This window comes from Neltuma alba, unplaced genomic scaffold (assembly GCF_004799145.2).
Source record: "Neltuma alba isolate B1F8T4 unplaced genomic scaffold, ASM479914v2 tig00013478_pilon, whole genome shotgun sequence".
Taxonomy (NCBI): Eukaryota; Viridiplantae; Streptophyta; class Magnoliopsida; order Fabales; family Fabaceae; genus Neltuma; species Neltuma alba.
This window is the reverse complement of record NW_021637711.1, coordinates 111,228-124,791: the sequence shown is the minus strand read 5'-3', so window position 1 is coordinate 124,791 and position 13,564 is coordinate 111,228. Positions and strand designations below refer to the sequence as shown.

The following is a 13,564-nucleotide window of genomic DNA, read 5'->3' as shown; positions in this document are numbered from 1 at the left end:
TCTTCTCCGCCATCTATTTCTGGTTCTACGCATCCGCACTCTGGAATCAGTGGATCACCCAAAACCAAGAGTACTTCCCAACCCAAATCATCATCATCCTGCTCCTTCCACAATCCACATTATAGTCCAGAGAAAAGCCAATATTACAGTATATATATTAGATACACACGAGCCAATCGCTCTTTTCCCAAACAACTTTTGTGGGCGAGGTGAGCTTTTTAGCAGTCACTGAAACTTTTTTTTTTTTTAATCTTTTCCTGCTTTTTTTGACTTTGAGATTGCTAATCATTGTACCTCTTTTCCGGGGAATTGGAAAGAGTTTGTCTGGGTAGCTCTTCCCTAGAAGAAGGCTTTCTGGGCAATGTGGCTTCTCTGTTAGCGCTGGCTAGGGTTCATCTATTTTGGGTTATTTTCTGTTATCTTAGTCTTTATGTGATTTCTGCTTCAGGAGGTCTGGTTTTGAAGCTGGAAGAAAATGTTTGGATTCTCTCGCCGTCGTGTGAAGCATGCAAGGTGAAGCTTTTTTGTATTGACTTTGAACTCTTGAAGTGATTAGTTGATTTTAATTGCATAAATTGAAAATTTGAATCTCATAATTGTTCTGCCTTAGGTTGAAGGCCCAGCTTTCGGACAACACCCAGGGAACTAGGAGCCCCATAAGGCAGCCCAGAAAAAATGGCAAGTCCGGTTCTAATGTAAGCCTTCTCAGCAACAAATTTTAATGTAGACATTTTCTTTTTAACTAAATTTGGATAAGCGTGTGATTCATGTTCGTTCTTTTCAATCCAAACATACCCTGTAGAGTGTTTGGGTATTAAAATTTTTCCCTCCTTCCCATTTTACATTCACCTCAAATCAATTACACAGTTAGCTGTCCACTGAGTTTTTGAGTCTCCTTTTTAGGGTGATGGAGTAGTTTCAGGCACAAATGACCATTCTGACGAACTTGATTGTCAGTGTTCTTCATCTTCTGCGCCTGAGATAAGTACTTCTACGACATTGGGCAGCTCAGAGAACTGGATGGTGTTGTCAATTACAGGAGACAAGCCCGCTCCTAGATCCGATGTAGATAGTTTAACATTTTTCTTTCATTTTATATCTGTTCCTAGAGTTGTTGTGCTGGCACATCTATACTGGCAAAAGTCTCAACTTCTTTTCATTGTGAACAGCATGCAGCAACTGTTGTTGGGAATAAAATGATAATGGTTGGTGGCGAATCTGGGAATGGGCTGTTAGATGATGTGCAGGTTAGAGAGCATTTATTGTTTTATATGAGTGGGATGTTGTTGCTTTGAAGATAAGCAGCTCCGTCAATATCATCTAATTCTGTGGTCCTTGCCTCCTTCGTTTCTCCAACAAAATATGAGCCGGTTACTCCTCTTTTACTTTTCAGGTGCTAAGTTTTGATAGGTTTTCCTGGTCCACAGCATCCTCAAAGCTTTACTTGTCGCCAAGCAGTTTGCCATTAAAGATTCCAGCATGCAAGAATCACTGTTTGGTACCATTGTTTATCCTAAGCAATGCAAACTTAGCATACTAGCATGCACTATTCTTGTTGATTTTGGCATTGCTTCAGTTGTGTGAGACGTGGAATACTCGTAACTCAAGATGAGAAATCCGGAAATGTAAATTTCTAAATAGAGTTGAAAAATCTGCCCTCCCTTGTGTGTTCATGTGCAGTACACTTCAGTAGACTCTAGTTGCTATAAACATGCTGCTCAATAATATGATACCTCCTGATGTCCTCATCATAAGATCCCACTAACTAATACACATACCAATAAAGCTAGTTAAAAGCATTAAATTTGTTATAAAATTCAAGTGATTTCCAATATTATTCTTATTAATTACACTAAATTTTAACCTCATATTAATTTTTATCCTCCCAATGCCTTCGTTAAATATGGCCATATATGGGGGGAAAAAGTATTTAATACTCATTGAGACTATCAAAGGGTCTTATAAAAAGAATCAAGAATTTCTTCTAGAATGACCCTGTAATAAGGACTAGAGGGAGTAAGAATTTTAATAATTTTGATCATGGGTTTACCAAGTCTAAGCCAAAATTTGTACCTATTATGTGTGTTATGTATAGAAACTGGAGATTTTCTTATAACTGATAATTTAGAACAGCATTGTCTTCCAATGGTGTTGTAAGCCTATCCGGCCATCCCCCTTTATCTTTCTTACAAGATTATTCTTGATAATAAATGCATATGGTTTCATGATAATTTGACCAGGTTTCCTGGGGGAAAAAGGTGCTCCTTGTTGGGGGTAAAACAGACCCTGGAAGTGACAGAATTTCAGGTTGAGTCCAACGTTGGGTCACATTATTGTGTACACATACATAATGAATCTGTTTTCAAGTTTAATATTGTTCTGATTATATTTTTGCTTTTTGCAGTTTGGGCATTTGATACAGAGACAGAATGTTGGTCAGTCATGGAATCAAAGGGAAATATACCGGTAGGATTTTTTTGGTAAATAAATGTGCAAATGCCCTTATCGTAGAAGTTGTTTGGGAAATTGTTTTGTATCCTTACGAAAATCCTCATGCTGCCAAGGTTGCTATTAGATTACATAATTTAAAGCATAATATGAATATAATATTCTCTCATGATAATAATCTATGATCATGTTAATTTGACATCTGCAATAGAAAGTTGTGCTGGACTGTGACTGTGCTGCCGAGTGGAAATAGCAGCTTTATATCTTTGTCATATTTATATTTTTGACATGAGAAGGGTGTAACTTCACATATATGGCATGTTATATTATTAGAAATTCATGAGCATTAAAAATAGCACGAAAAATACTGTTAGTAATTAAAGCTGTTGTGATACATTATCCTTGATTTACCTAGAATTCTGTATCATAGAACTAAGCAGTAATGATGAAATATTTGTTCTTCACAGGCTGCTCGGTGGGGTCATACTGTTGTTAGGGCAGGCTCTGTTTTAATATTGTTTGGGGGTGAGGATGCAAAAAAGAGGAAATTGAATGACCTACATATGTTTGATCTCAAGTCCATCAACTGGCTTCCTCTTCACTGCACGTAAGCATGTCAAAGCTTTTAATATGAAACTACAAAAAAGAGAAGGATTTTATATCAATGATTATGTATTGAGAATCCCCAGTTAGAAATGTTGCATTTCTTTTCAAAGTCAAGTTCCTTATTCCCTTATTCTTTTTTTTTTTTGCACATACAATTACATAATTGCAGGGGAACGGCACCGTCTTCAAGATCCAACCATGTGGCGGCTCTTTATGATGACAAAATTCTTTTTATATTCGGGGGAGCATCAAAGTCCAGGACCTTGAATGATTTATACTCGCTTGATTTTGAAACTGTGTGTGAGATCCCTTGGTTTTTTTTAGTATCAGTTTCTGAGCATTGAAACTGCTTGACTTCTATAAGAAACAGATGATTTCTTCATTGACTGTATAATTTGACAAAAATATCTGTTCCCTCAGATGGTATGGTCAAGGATAAAGATAAAAGGTTTTCATCCATCGCCTAGAGCCGGTTGCTGTGGCGTGCTATATGGAACTAAATGGTATATTGCAGGGGGTGGAACTAGGAAAAAACGTATGTTCCATAAATGAAGAAGTGTTTTTTTTTTTTTTTTTAACTGTGCGTGCATGATATGATGGTATCAGATCTGGCCATTCTTTCTACAATATTGTTTCATTCATTGTTAAATAAGATTGCTCCTGCAATTCTTTTGATTGTACATACTTTATGAGCCTTGTTGATTTTTCAGGGTGTGGAGAGACTTTAATATTTGATATTTTGAAAAGGGAATGGTCTGTTGCAGCTGCCTCACCTCCTTGTTCCATCACTACCAATAAGGTGAACTATGTTTTTCCGACATCTTTCTAGGCATTGTTCCTCTACTGCTGGCTTCATGCTGTATAAGCTTCTGTAATTTCAAATTATAAGATATCGATAGCTATTTATGATTATAATTATACAATAACTCAATTTTATAGGTAAAAGTTCCTCGTTTTCAAACATAACTTTTAGCATGCATATTTTCCTGTTTCTTCATTATTTGTAATACGATAATGATTTGTTGTATTGCCAGGGTTTCAGTCTAGTGCTTGTGCAGCATAAGGAAAAGGACTTTCTTGTTGCATTTGGGGGGTCCAAAAAAGAAGCGTCAAATCAGGTTTGACAAAAGAATCAAGAGTTAGTTTATATGTCAGTCTTGCTTCTTTAAACTTCACTTTTTCTTCTCGAATGTAACAGGTGGAAGTGCTGATAATTGAAAAAAATGAATCAGCAGTGGGAAGACGATCAACTCTTACAAAAGCTCCAGGATCTTCACTGTTTGAAAAACATTCATCGTCTGCTGGATTGGCATCTCAATTTAATAATGATTCTTGCCAGCGGCGTTTAGTTGAATCTGCTGCTAGACAAAATCTGGGATCTTCAATTGAGCATGGGTCTGGAAGGAAATCTCTGTCACAGTCCCTTGTTGATCACACTTCTCTCTCTAATGACGTCTCTCTTCGGAAGCAATTTGATAACAATGAAGAATACAGCCCAGATGTTAGGGTAGACAAGAATTCAGAATATGACAGTTCTTTCCCTCAGGTTAAAATAAGAAGCTTCTTGAAATCCTATTTTATACATAACACTTCTTGGTCTCCTCGAAGACTTTGATGCTATTTTGCTGTACTTTAAATAAATGATGGACACATCTTCAGCTAATACACATCTACTTGCACGCACCATGTGATTAAGTTCTTATTTAACTTGTTTTTCTCATATTTTAGTTGTTTTATGCGCCATCCTATGACCTTCACAAGTAATATGTTCCTGTTTTTCTTCCTAGATTTCATTGCTAGTTTCTTGCAGATGGAATCTCTTGACCTTTGGCTTAATTGAAGGAGTGAGCTAATGATTGTTTAATTAATTTTAAGACCCCTTCTCCCACTTTGTAAAATTAAGGTGAAATACAAATTTATATATACTTATCAACAGTCAGAAGTTAATCATATATTGAAAATTTTAGAATATTTCAGCCATCAATACACGTCGGTGGTCATTATCCTTATGTGTGTTTGGTGGTGATAAGTTGCCTATGTTGCCTAAGTAAGGTGTGAAACATGGTATGTTCTACTACGGGTTTCCCCTAGCTCTTGCTTCATTGCATGTCAATCAAAAGTGTTGATTATTTTTTACATGTATTCAACCCATATAATTTGAAGTTCAAATGTTTCAACTTTCATCAAATAGTTATTGCTATTTTGATATCTGATCCTATTGCTAAATATGTGTTTCAGGCAACAGAGCATAGAATTAATCAAAATGATCCTGGATATCAGATGAACACAAATAGAGCCAAGAGCAGCATGGAGGAACCACAGGTGTCAGGACACGGAAATTCAAATCAACTAAACCAGGCATTTGGAGATCTCACGCTGGAAAGTGATGAGGTGCCATTCTCAGAAAACAGTAAACCAGGATCACTGTCCAACCCATCAAGTATTTATCACTACTATGAAACAAAGGTGGCCGCCCTATTGAGGAAAAATGGGATTCTGGAAGGACAATTGACTGCTGCAATTGCAAGCAAAGAAACTGCTGAGAAAAGTTTAGCATCGGCTCTTAAAAGCAGGCAGGAGATGGAGAAGAAACTGGTTGACACGTTGAAGGAGATGGATATGATTAGAGAGAAGCTGGCTGGTGTAGAATTAGCCCAAGAAGAGGCTAACAGCCTATCGAACATTGTCCACTCGGACAACGTTAGGCTGGAGCATGATGTTGCTTTTCTCAAGGCTGTCTTAGATGACACACAGAAGGTATAAACCATGATATTTAGTGAAATCAATTGCGTACTTGGTCATTATTGGCTTACTGGAAATTCTGTGCAGGAGCTGCACTCAACGAGAGGTGTTCTTGCTGGGGAAAGGGGTAGGGCATTCCAATTACAGGTACCTTTTTGGGTTCATTACTAGAGTAAGGTTTGCTTTGAGGTAACTTTGGATGGGGGACAATAGAGGGGGGGAGAGAGGGGGGAAAAAGTTCTATGAACTCTCTTTTCTTTGGAAGTTATTAACAAGGGAGTATAAGGAAGGATTTTCAATTGGCCTTCGAAAATGCCCGGTTGCAAGTTCCTCCAATTTAAAAGCTTTTCGAAAAGAAAGTGTTACCAACCAAAGAAGTGAAGTTTTCACCCCCAAAAAAAAAAAAAAAAGTGAAGTAATCTTGTCTATCTGAAATGCTGGGGTAGTAGCCTTGGAGTTTCAGTGCCATTCAATTCAATTCTTAAGATGTTTCCTGTCATTAAGTTCAAATACCTCCAAATTTCTAGATTTAGGATTATAGATGTTTGTGACAAAAATATTTCATTGGCTTCATATTCCCAAACTAGAAAGTCTGAAACTTGTCTTGTGGGGTTGTCAGGTTGAAGTATTTCATCTGAAGCAGAGACTGCAATCAATAGAGAATCGAACACCGACTCCCAGGAAACCATTCCATGTGTAGTGAAAGTACATACATGAATTAGTGCATGGTAATTTGTAGTTGTAATTACATATTGAGACAGTTCTATTTTGGAATTCTATCATTTGCATTACTTCGGTGGCGTGAGATTGAGAGGAAAAAGCTGGAATCACCAATTTTAAGAAGATCAAACACTAGCGAAATGGTTTGACTTGGCTTTGTTGAGTAATTCAGACAGTTGATTTTTATTGTTATTATTTTAGTTTTGATATTGTTATTTTAAAGTGAGGTATGAAACGAATATCATTTTTTAATGGGCCCATCAACTATCAATTAATTAACTACTATACTTTTGAAAACTTGTGATACCTGGTTCGTTTAAAAAAAAGCTAGGTGTGACATTATGATATTCAAATATATTTAATTAATGAGAATTAAATAATACTTTGATTAGAAGTTGGGTATATTGAATTAGATGAGGGATATTATTATTAAATGGGATTTTAATTAGAGGTTCAAATGAAGAAACTAATAATTAATTTTGAATTTAAATAATATGTTAATTGAGATTTGAATATATTGAATTAAATAAGGTATGATAATTAAATAGTATGTCAATTAGAGACTTAAATGAAAAAAAAAAATTTTATATGTTCATCCTAAATTTTGCATGTCTAATTCGATTCCCGTTTAAACAAATAAAAAAATTATACTTTTATAAGAAGTAAACATTGATTAGAATTTAAAATCTAATTAAATATTCTATTTTGTGTGGTGCAGGGAAGAAAATTTCTAGTTGCATTCGAAAAAGTGTGAAATATATGGGCCTGTAACTCTATGAGCATGTTCCGGTTTTTTTTTTGGGGGGGGGGGGGGGGACTCTATGAGCATGGAAAGCATTACATGTACAGAAGAAACTGTGGCATTGGTCAGGGCATGCTCAATTTTCTGCTCTTGCAATCAATTTGACCAATATCACAGAACTTCAAGTCTTTAAGTAATAATATTATATTCTGGTTTGAAAAATTATTATCATACTCCTCCGGTCCTTAATATAGGATCCAATTGTTGAGTTGGTTTTGGTCCTAAATATAAGACCCATGTCACAATTTATCAATTTTCTCTAAATTACCCCTATAGATACTCCATCAACCATAATCAAGTAGAAGATAGAGAGGGGTATTAAGAAAGATGATTATGGTATTTTAGGAAAAACATGTCACAATTTTTATAATTAACTAACTTACCTAACTTCCTTAATCTAATCAAATTAGTTAAATGGGTCCTATATTAAGGACCGGAGGAGTATTTAGTTTACACGTCTGATTGATTCAGTCAGTCCCAAACTAAAAAGTTAGTTAACTATCTAAAATAATATTTGCAATATATTTGTTTTTAAAAAAAATTAATACTTTACTGGTATTAAATAGGATTTATTTGGAGCTAAAAGTGAACATGTTCATAAATTTATGCGTCGCTTGTCACATTTGTGATAATTCATTTAACTTAATTGCCTTAACAGCTAAATGAAATGGAAGAAGTATGAATATGATCATATATCCATACTTCTTTGACAACTCCTCGTGTCCTTAATATAAAAATTAATTAATTAATTTGAGTAAATTAAGAATATTAGTTAAATTGATTATATATTTTTTTTCAAAACACCTCAATCATCTTTTTTAATTCTACCTCTTCCTCTACTATTTGATTATCATTGAAAGAATATCAATAGAATTAGTTTTGAAAAAAAAATAATAATAAGCATATGAAATAAGCCTTACATATAAGACCAACATGAACTCTCAAATTAAATCTCACATCAGATTATCATTTACAACTCATCATTTAGTTGGGCATAATCTCATTCCCAGGCCACTCACGAAGTAATCAAGCAATGCTGCAATTAAGTACTCTGTTTTTACATAATGATGAGTACATTCAGAAAACAATCTGTAATTTTTCACAAAGAAACTTAAGCAGACATCTAAAGCTCTTTCAAGCAGTTGATGGCTATACTTCCAAATGAAGAAAACAAAGTAACAAAGGATTCCAAGTAAAAGTTCTAAAAGTTCAATATAGAGAATGAATGAAATCAGATTTAAGTCTTTCTTGAAGACTGCATTGTCTCTTGATACAACTTCAATAATCCAGGAGCTTCATTCTCAAAACGAGTAACATATTTCTCAAGGAACATCTTTTCCTTGATATGATAAGGATATACGATACAGGCATTCTTAATTAAACCTCTTGAATGAATACGTCGCAAGATATAAGCCCTTGGAATGATTCTTCCCTTCAAATGCATTGAAAAAAGTATGGGATAACGGGCAAGCAGACTAGAGTCGCAACCCATGTCATTCACAAAAACTCCATCACTGCCTTAATCTTAGATACAGACTTAAACATAAAATGAGGATGGAGTACAAATGCTTTATCAAACTCTTCTTGAGACCAACCCCAGTTCTTATAGAATCCAACCTTGCTATTCCAAGTGCTTTTGCTTAACTTACATTTGGCATACAATCCAGGAATGAAATTTGCTTTCGAAGGGTCAAAACCTCTATCCTTTAATCCCTCAACTTCCACTCTAATTCTACCTGAACTCATAGCAAGCAGGCTAGGCCACGAATGAAGATATGCAGCAATGCGAGATTTGGGCACTCCAATGTCAAGCAAGAGTTGAATGTTAGTTTCCAGGGAATCACAATAAATTACTCTATGACTCCGCATGATTGAGGCGATACACCTTTTATCAGACCCAACAAAGCCCTTAACAAAATTATAACTAGGAATTAAATGATTTTTTAAGCTTCTCAATAAGAACCGGGGGCTTCTGATCACAATGTTGACAAGTTCAGGGACAGACGCACCTTTGGACATTAAGAACTCAAGCTTAGGCCAAATGGTCTTCATAGGATCACTCAGAAGTAATTTCGGCGCTTTCTTGATGACAATGTGAATCTGTGACTCGCGTAAACCACATGTTTTAAAAAGAGAGAGAACGCAGTCCGCTTTTTCTGATGACTTGAGAGAGATGCGCTGGGAAATCACCGATGCAGTTTTTCGGGAGAATCTACATTTGCTAATGAGGTAGTTCATTGTGAAAGACGTTTGCTGTGAAGTGGGTGTAGATGCGGCTGTGCTGTACATAGGAGGGAAAGTTGACGATGAATGATGTTGAAAAAGATTATAGAGTGAGCGAATTGATAGGGTTCTTGTAAAATGCTTCGAGTAGAACATGGTTTTGCAGTCGAATTCACAAGAAGGTGAAATTTGATCTGGCAACAGGTTCAGAAATTAGTACGATCTTCGTTTGCTTTCAAATTGCAAACAGCAAAACCCTCTTTCCTTTTCGAATGCAAAAACTCCAAAGATTAAAAAGCAAAACTTGATAATCAAAACATGAAAAATTAATTCAATCAAATTTTGGTCCCCTTCTAGAATGGAAAATATCAGCAATGAGACGAAAAGAGGAAAACAGTTTCGCTTTATACCCACATGAAAAGATTGATGGCCAGAAACCAGGAAGGCACATTATAGCAGAAAACTTAGAAAAAGGAGAAGAAAAATCAAAGCAGGCGTGAATGGGTATAATCAAAGAGACAGGAAGAGAGCACAAAATGAGAAATTGAAATCTTTACAGCACAGGCAGCAGCGAGATAGGAGAAGAAACTCAAAAGCTGCGTCTCATGTCCATGTGCGACCGCTGAGGACTGAGTTTGCGAGAAGAGATGGGGACTGGGGGATTGAATTTATAATTAAAAAAAATTATGCTTTTATAATAAATAAGCTTATTTATTACTGACGCACATACAAGTTTTTTAATTAGAAATTTAGTTTTTTTAGTAAAAAAAATACTTAGGTCAAGTTATTTATACCAATTATATCAAGTTGTTTAATCACACATATCCATATTTTTTTTTATATGAATTTATAATTGAATGTTGATATTTCAAAAATGGAACACATGCCCATGTTTGATCCCAGAATTTGACAAATTGACAAAAATGGAACAACTATCCTATGGGTGTGTTTGGATGAAACCAAACCGTGGTTTGAAAAAGTGATTCTGGAGAATAGATTCTGAGAAAAATAGATTCTGGAAAGAATAAATTTTATGAAAAAGTGATTTTGAGAAGTGAGAGTGTTTGGATAGTTGTTATCAGAAGCACTTTTTATATATACAAATTACTAAAAAAAAGACATAAGTTAATATGATAATTACAGAGAAAATAGATTTTATGATATATTTTAATTTGAAGGAATAAAATTGTTAATATATATTTTTTATTAACATAATTATAATACATAAGATAATATAATTAATAAATAATTAATATGTATATATATTTATAAATATAAGATTAATATGTTTATAAAAAAATATGTTTATAAAAAAAATAACAAGATACATATCCTATAGGCTCTCACACTCTCCTTTTTTTTTCCAAAAGTAAAAAAATTTTACTTTTTCCAAAACCATGGTTTTGGAGCCAAAACCATGGTTTTGGCCCAAAACCATGGTTTGGGCAAAATGGGGTGGTGTTTGGTGACTTATCACCCAAACCATGGTTTGGGTCCCCAAACCATGGTTTGGGGTGTCACCCAAACGGTGCCATAAACAACTTGATCTGAGTACAGTTCTTTCAGTAACACTTATCAGTATCATAAACTAATTTCTCATGCATCCAATGTCTTAAATTACTTTTTCACATCCTAAGTTTAATGTGGTCATAAACTCAAATTACACTAAATTATTTTAAGATATTAGGTATTGGTGAGAAAAAAATTTTAGGTATTAAATATATTAAAAATTACTTTAAAATACCAGGTGTTATTGGAAAAACATTTTAGTGTGCTGGGTCCCTCTTAAGCTTTAAAAATTTAATAATAAAAATATAAGTAATATATCATAGTTACATAGTATTTGTTAAAAAGGATATACATAATATATGGTACTAATTATTAGTGTTACTATAGCATATAGAAGTAAAACGAGTTCACCGTTACTTGAGGCTAAGACAAACTTAATGTGAATTTTTAGTCAGTTCATTTGTTTTCTCATTTTTCGAATTTCTTGTGATTTTATAAAAATTCCAACTCTACTCAAGAGGATTAATTGACTCAAATATGAAGTTCATTTTATAGTATAATTTACATTATAAAATAAGTGTTATATTTAAAATCTGAGAAATAATATATAATTGCTGGCCAATTTTTCCAAAGTCCCCCTTCACTATCCCTTTCTTCCACCGCGTCTCATTGTGCAGGTGAAAAACGACCTCGTTTTTTGGAGAAAGTACAAGAGAAAAGCAAAACTCGCGAGGGCAATGGTATTGACGATAATGATATGAACCATGAGGAGCAAAATGGAAAAATGGCCTCATCTACAGATTACAATGCATTTTTGGCCTGAAAAGAACCCTATTCTCGTCTTTGGCTGTTTTCCGAACCCCTGTCCAAAAACAGCTTATAAAAAAATTTCTTAATATTTTTAATCTAGCAAAAAGGGTTAATTTCAAATAATGAATCAAAAACAAAACTTATTTAAAATATAGAAACTGTTCGTTAACTTAGATCAAATATTTATTTAATTATAAAAATAAAAACCAATGATTTAAAATTATAAGAACCAAAACTAAAAATTCAATCAAATTAGTTATTAACCTCAAAAATTAAAACTTGATATTTTTTACATCCCGTTAACATAACTTAAAAAATCTTTTTAGTATTTATTTATATTCTTTTTAAGAAACTAAAACATGGTAAAAATAAGTAATTACTAATTAACCTAATATATTTTAAATAATTTATATTTAAAATAAAAATATTAATGCATAAAATTTGGAGAGAAAAAAACAGGGGCTACATAAATATTGGAAGATGGGATTTTTTTTCCAGGCAAAAACTGTAAAGAAATGGGCTCCTTGCATAAACAACTGAATCAAAATGGGCTTATAAAGTGGGCTGTCCATGACCCCATGGTTGCCAGGTTCATCATGCATTCACAGGTATTAGGGAATCAGGACCAATAAATGAATTTAACTGGGTTATACCATCCTTACCCTCCAAAAACTCAACTCATAATCTTGGTTCTTACAACTTAATTTCATTTTAGTTCTACTAAATTTTTTTTGGTCCCTGGAACAATGCCTTTGATCTCTAAAATAAGGATCAAAATAAATAAGATATCAAATTTCAGGCATCAAAACTGATTTGAAATTTCAAAGACTAAAATTAAATTAGGATTAAATTTCAGGCACTAAAAATGATACTCCTCCGGTCCTTAATATAAGACCCATTTAACTAATTTGATTAGATTAAGGAAGTTAGGTAAGTTAGTTAATTATAAGAAAAGTGACACATGTTTCCTAAAACCCATAATCATCTTCCTTAATACCTCATCTCTCTCTTCTATATGTTTATGGTTGAGGGAGTATCTATAGGGTAATTTAGAGAAAGTTAATAAATATGAGAAATAGGTCTTATATTTGGGACCAAAACCAACTCAAGAATTGGGTCCTATATTAAGGATAAGAGGAGTACTATCTCCAATCCTTAATATAAGAGCTCGTTTGATTTTTATTTTGGTCTTAAATATAAGACCCCAATCCACTTTATCTCTCATATTTTCCATTTTTTTAATATAGTCCTTGTAATAATAATAGTTTTAGCTAATTTACTTAATTAATAAGTATATTTTAGGAAAGACAACATATATTTATCACAAATAACTAATTTATCTAATTTTTTAATCTACTAAAATTAGTCAACTAATTCTTATATTAAGAACCAGAAGTAGTATTAATTTAATTTAATTTCATTTTGTGATCAACGTATTGTAAAATTGTAACTTAGGACCTTTGACTGTCAAAATTAGGAAGGCAATTGTACCCACAAAAAAAGGAAGGTAATTGTCAAATCCCTACACTAAACTTATTGGTTTTTTTAAATTTTTCCATGTTAAAATTTTAAATATAAATTGTAACTTATCACATATCAAATGTTGAAATCTCAATATCAAAATTTGGGATGTAATAAAAGAAATCCCTGAATATAAATATATTGGCTAAATAAACTTTAAAAACGTCACGTGCTAAAATTCGA

The 13,564-nt window shown here is 33.5% G+C and overlaps 2 protein-coding genes across 3 annotated transcripts; one reads left to right on the top strand and one right to left on the bottom strand.

Annotated features, from left to right (window-relative positions):
• LOC114737662 (acyl-CoA-binding domain-containing protein 6-like) lies at nt 1-7,304 on the top strand. Of its 2 annotated transcripts, XM_028925612.1 has the most exons (18): nt 1-209; nt 449-513; nt 611-695; nt 904-1,065; nt 1,170-1,247; nt 1,394-1,498; nt 2,241-2,307; nt 2,405-2,466; nt 2,916-3,055; nt 3,224-3,350; nt 3,475-3,589; nt 3,765-3,853; nt 4,089-4,172; nt 4,253-4,600; nt 5,293-5,811; nt 5,884-5,943; nt 6,416-6,524; nt 7,235-7,304. In XM_028925612.1, the coding sequence occupies exons 2-17, from the start codon at nt 476-478 to the stop codon at nt 6,494-6,496; spliced, it is 2,160 nt and encodes a 719-aa protein (XP_028781445.1). In that variant the 5' UTR covers nt 1-209; nt 449-475; the 3' UTR covers nt 6,497-6,524; nt 7,235-7,304. The 2 variants fall into 2 exon arrangements, with proteins under 2 accessions (XP_028781445.1, XP_028781443.1); XM_028925610.1 differs by lacking the exon at nt 7,235-7,304 and having other exon boundaries at nt 6,416-6,711.
• A 1,511-nt stretch (nt 7,305-8,815) lies between these two features.
• Nucleotides 8,816-9,556, bottom strand: LOC114737656 (uncharacterized). Its single transcript, XM_028925604.1, has one exon. It carries the CDS (start codon nt 9,554-9,556, stop codon nt 8,816-8,818), a length of 741 nt encoding a protein of 246 aa, XP_028781437.1.
• Nucleotides 9,557-13,564: the final 4,008 nt, after the last annotated feature.

Bases quoted from the DNA above. Each gene is read 5' to 3' on its own strand.
- LOC114737662 (XM_028925612.1), top strand. From the start codon at position 476: ATGTTTGGATTCTCTCGCCGTCGTGTGAAGCATGCAAG. The intron at 696-903 runs GTAAGCCTTCTC...TCTCCTTTTTAG, and splicing joins ATGGCAAGTCCGGTTCTAAT to GGTGATGGAGTAGTTTCAGG. The intron at 5,944-6,415 runs GTACCTTTTTGG...TGGGGTTGTCAG, and splicing joins GTAGGGCATTCCAATTACAG to GTTGAAGTATTTCATCTGAA.
- LOC114737656 (XM_028925604.1), bottom strand. From the start codon at position 9,556: ATGAACTACCTCATTAGCAAATGTAGATTCTCCCGAAAAACTGCATCG.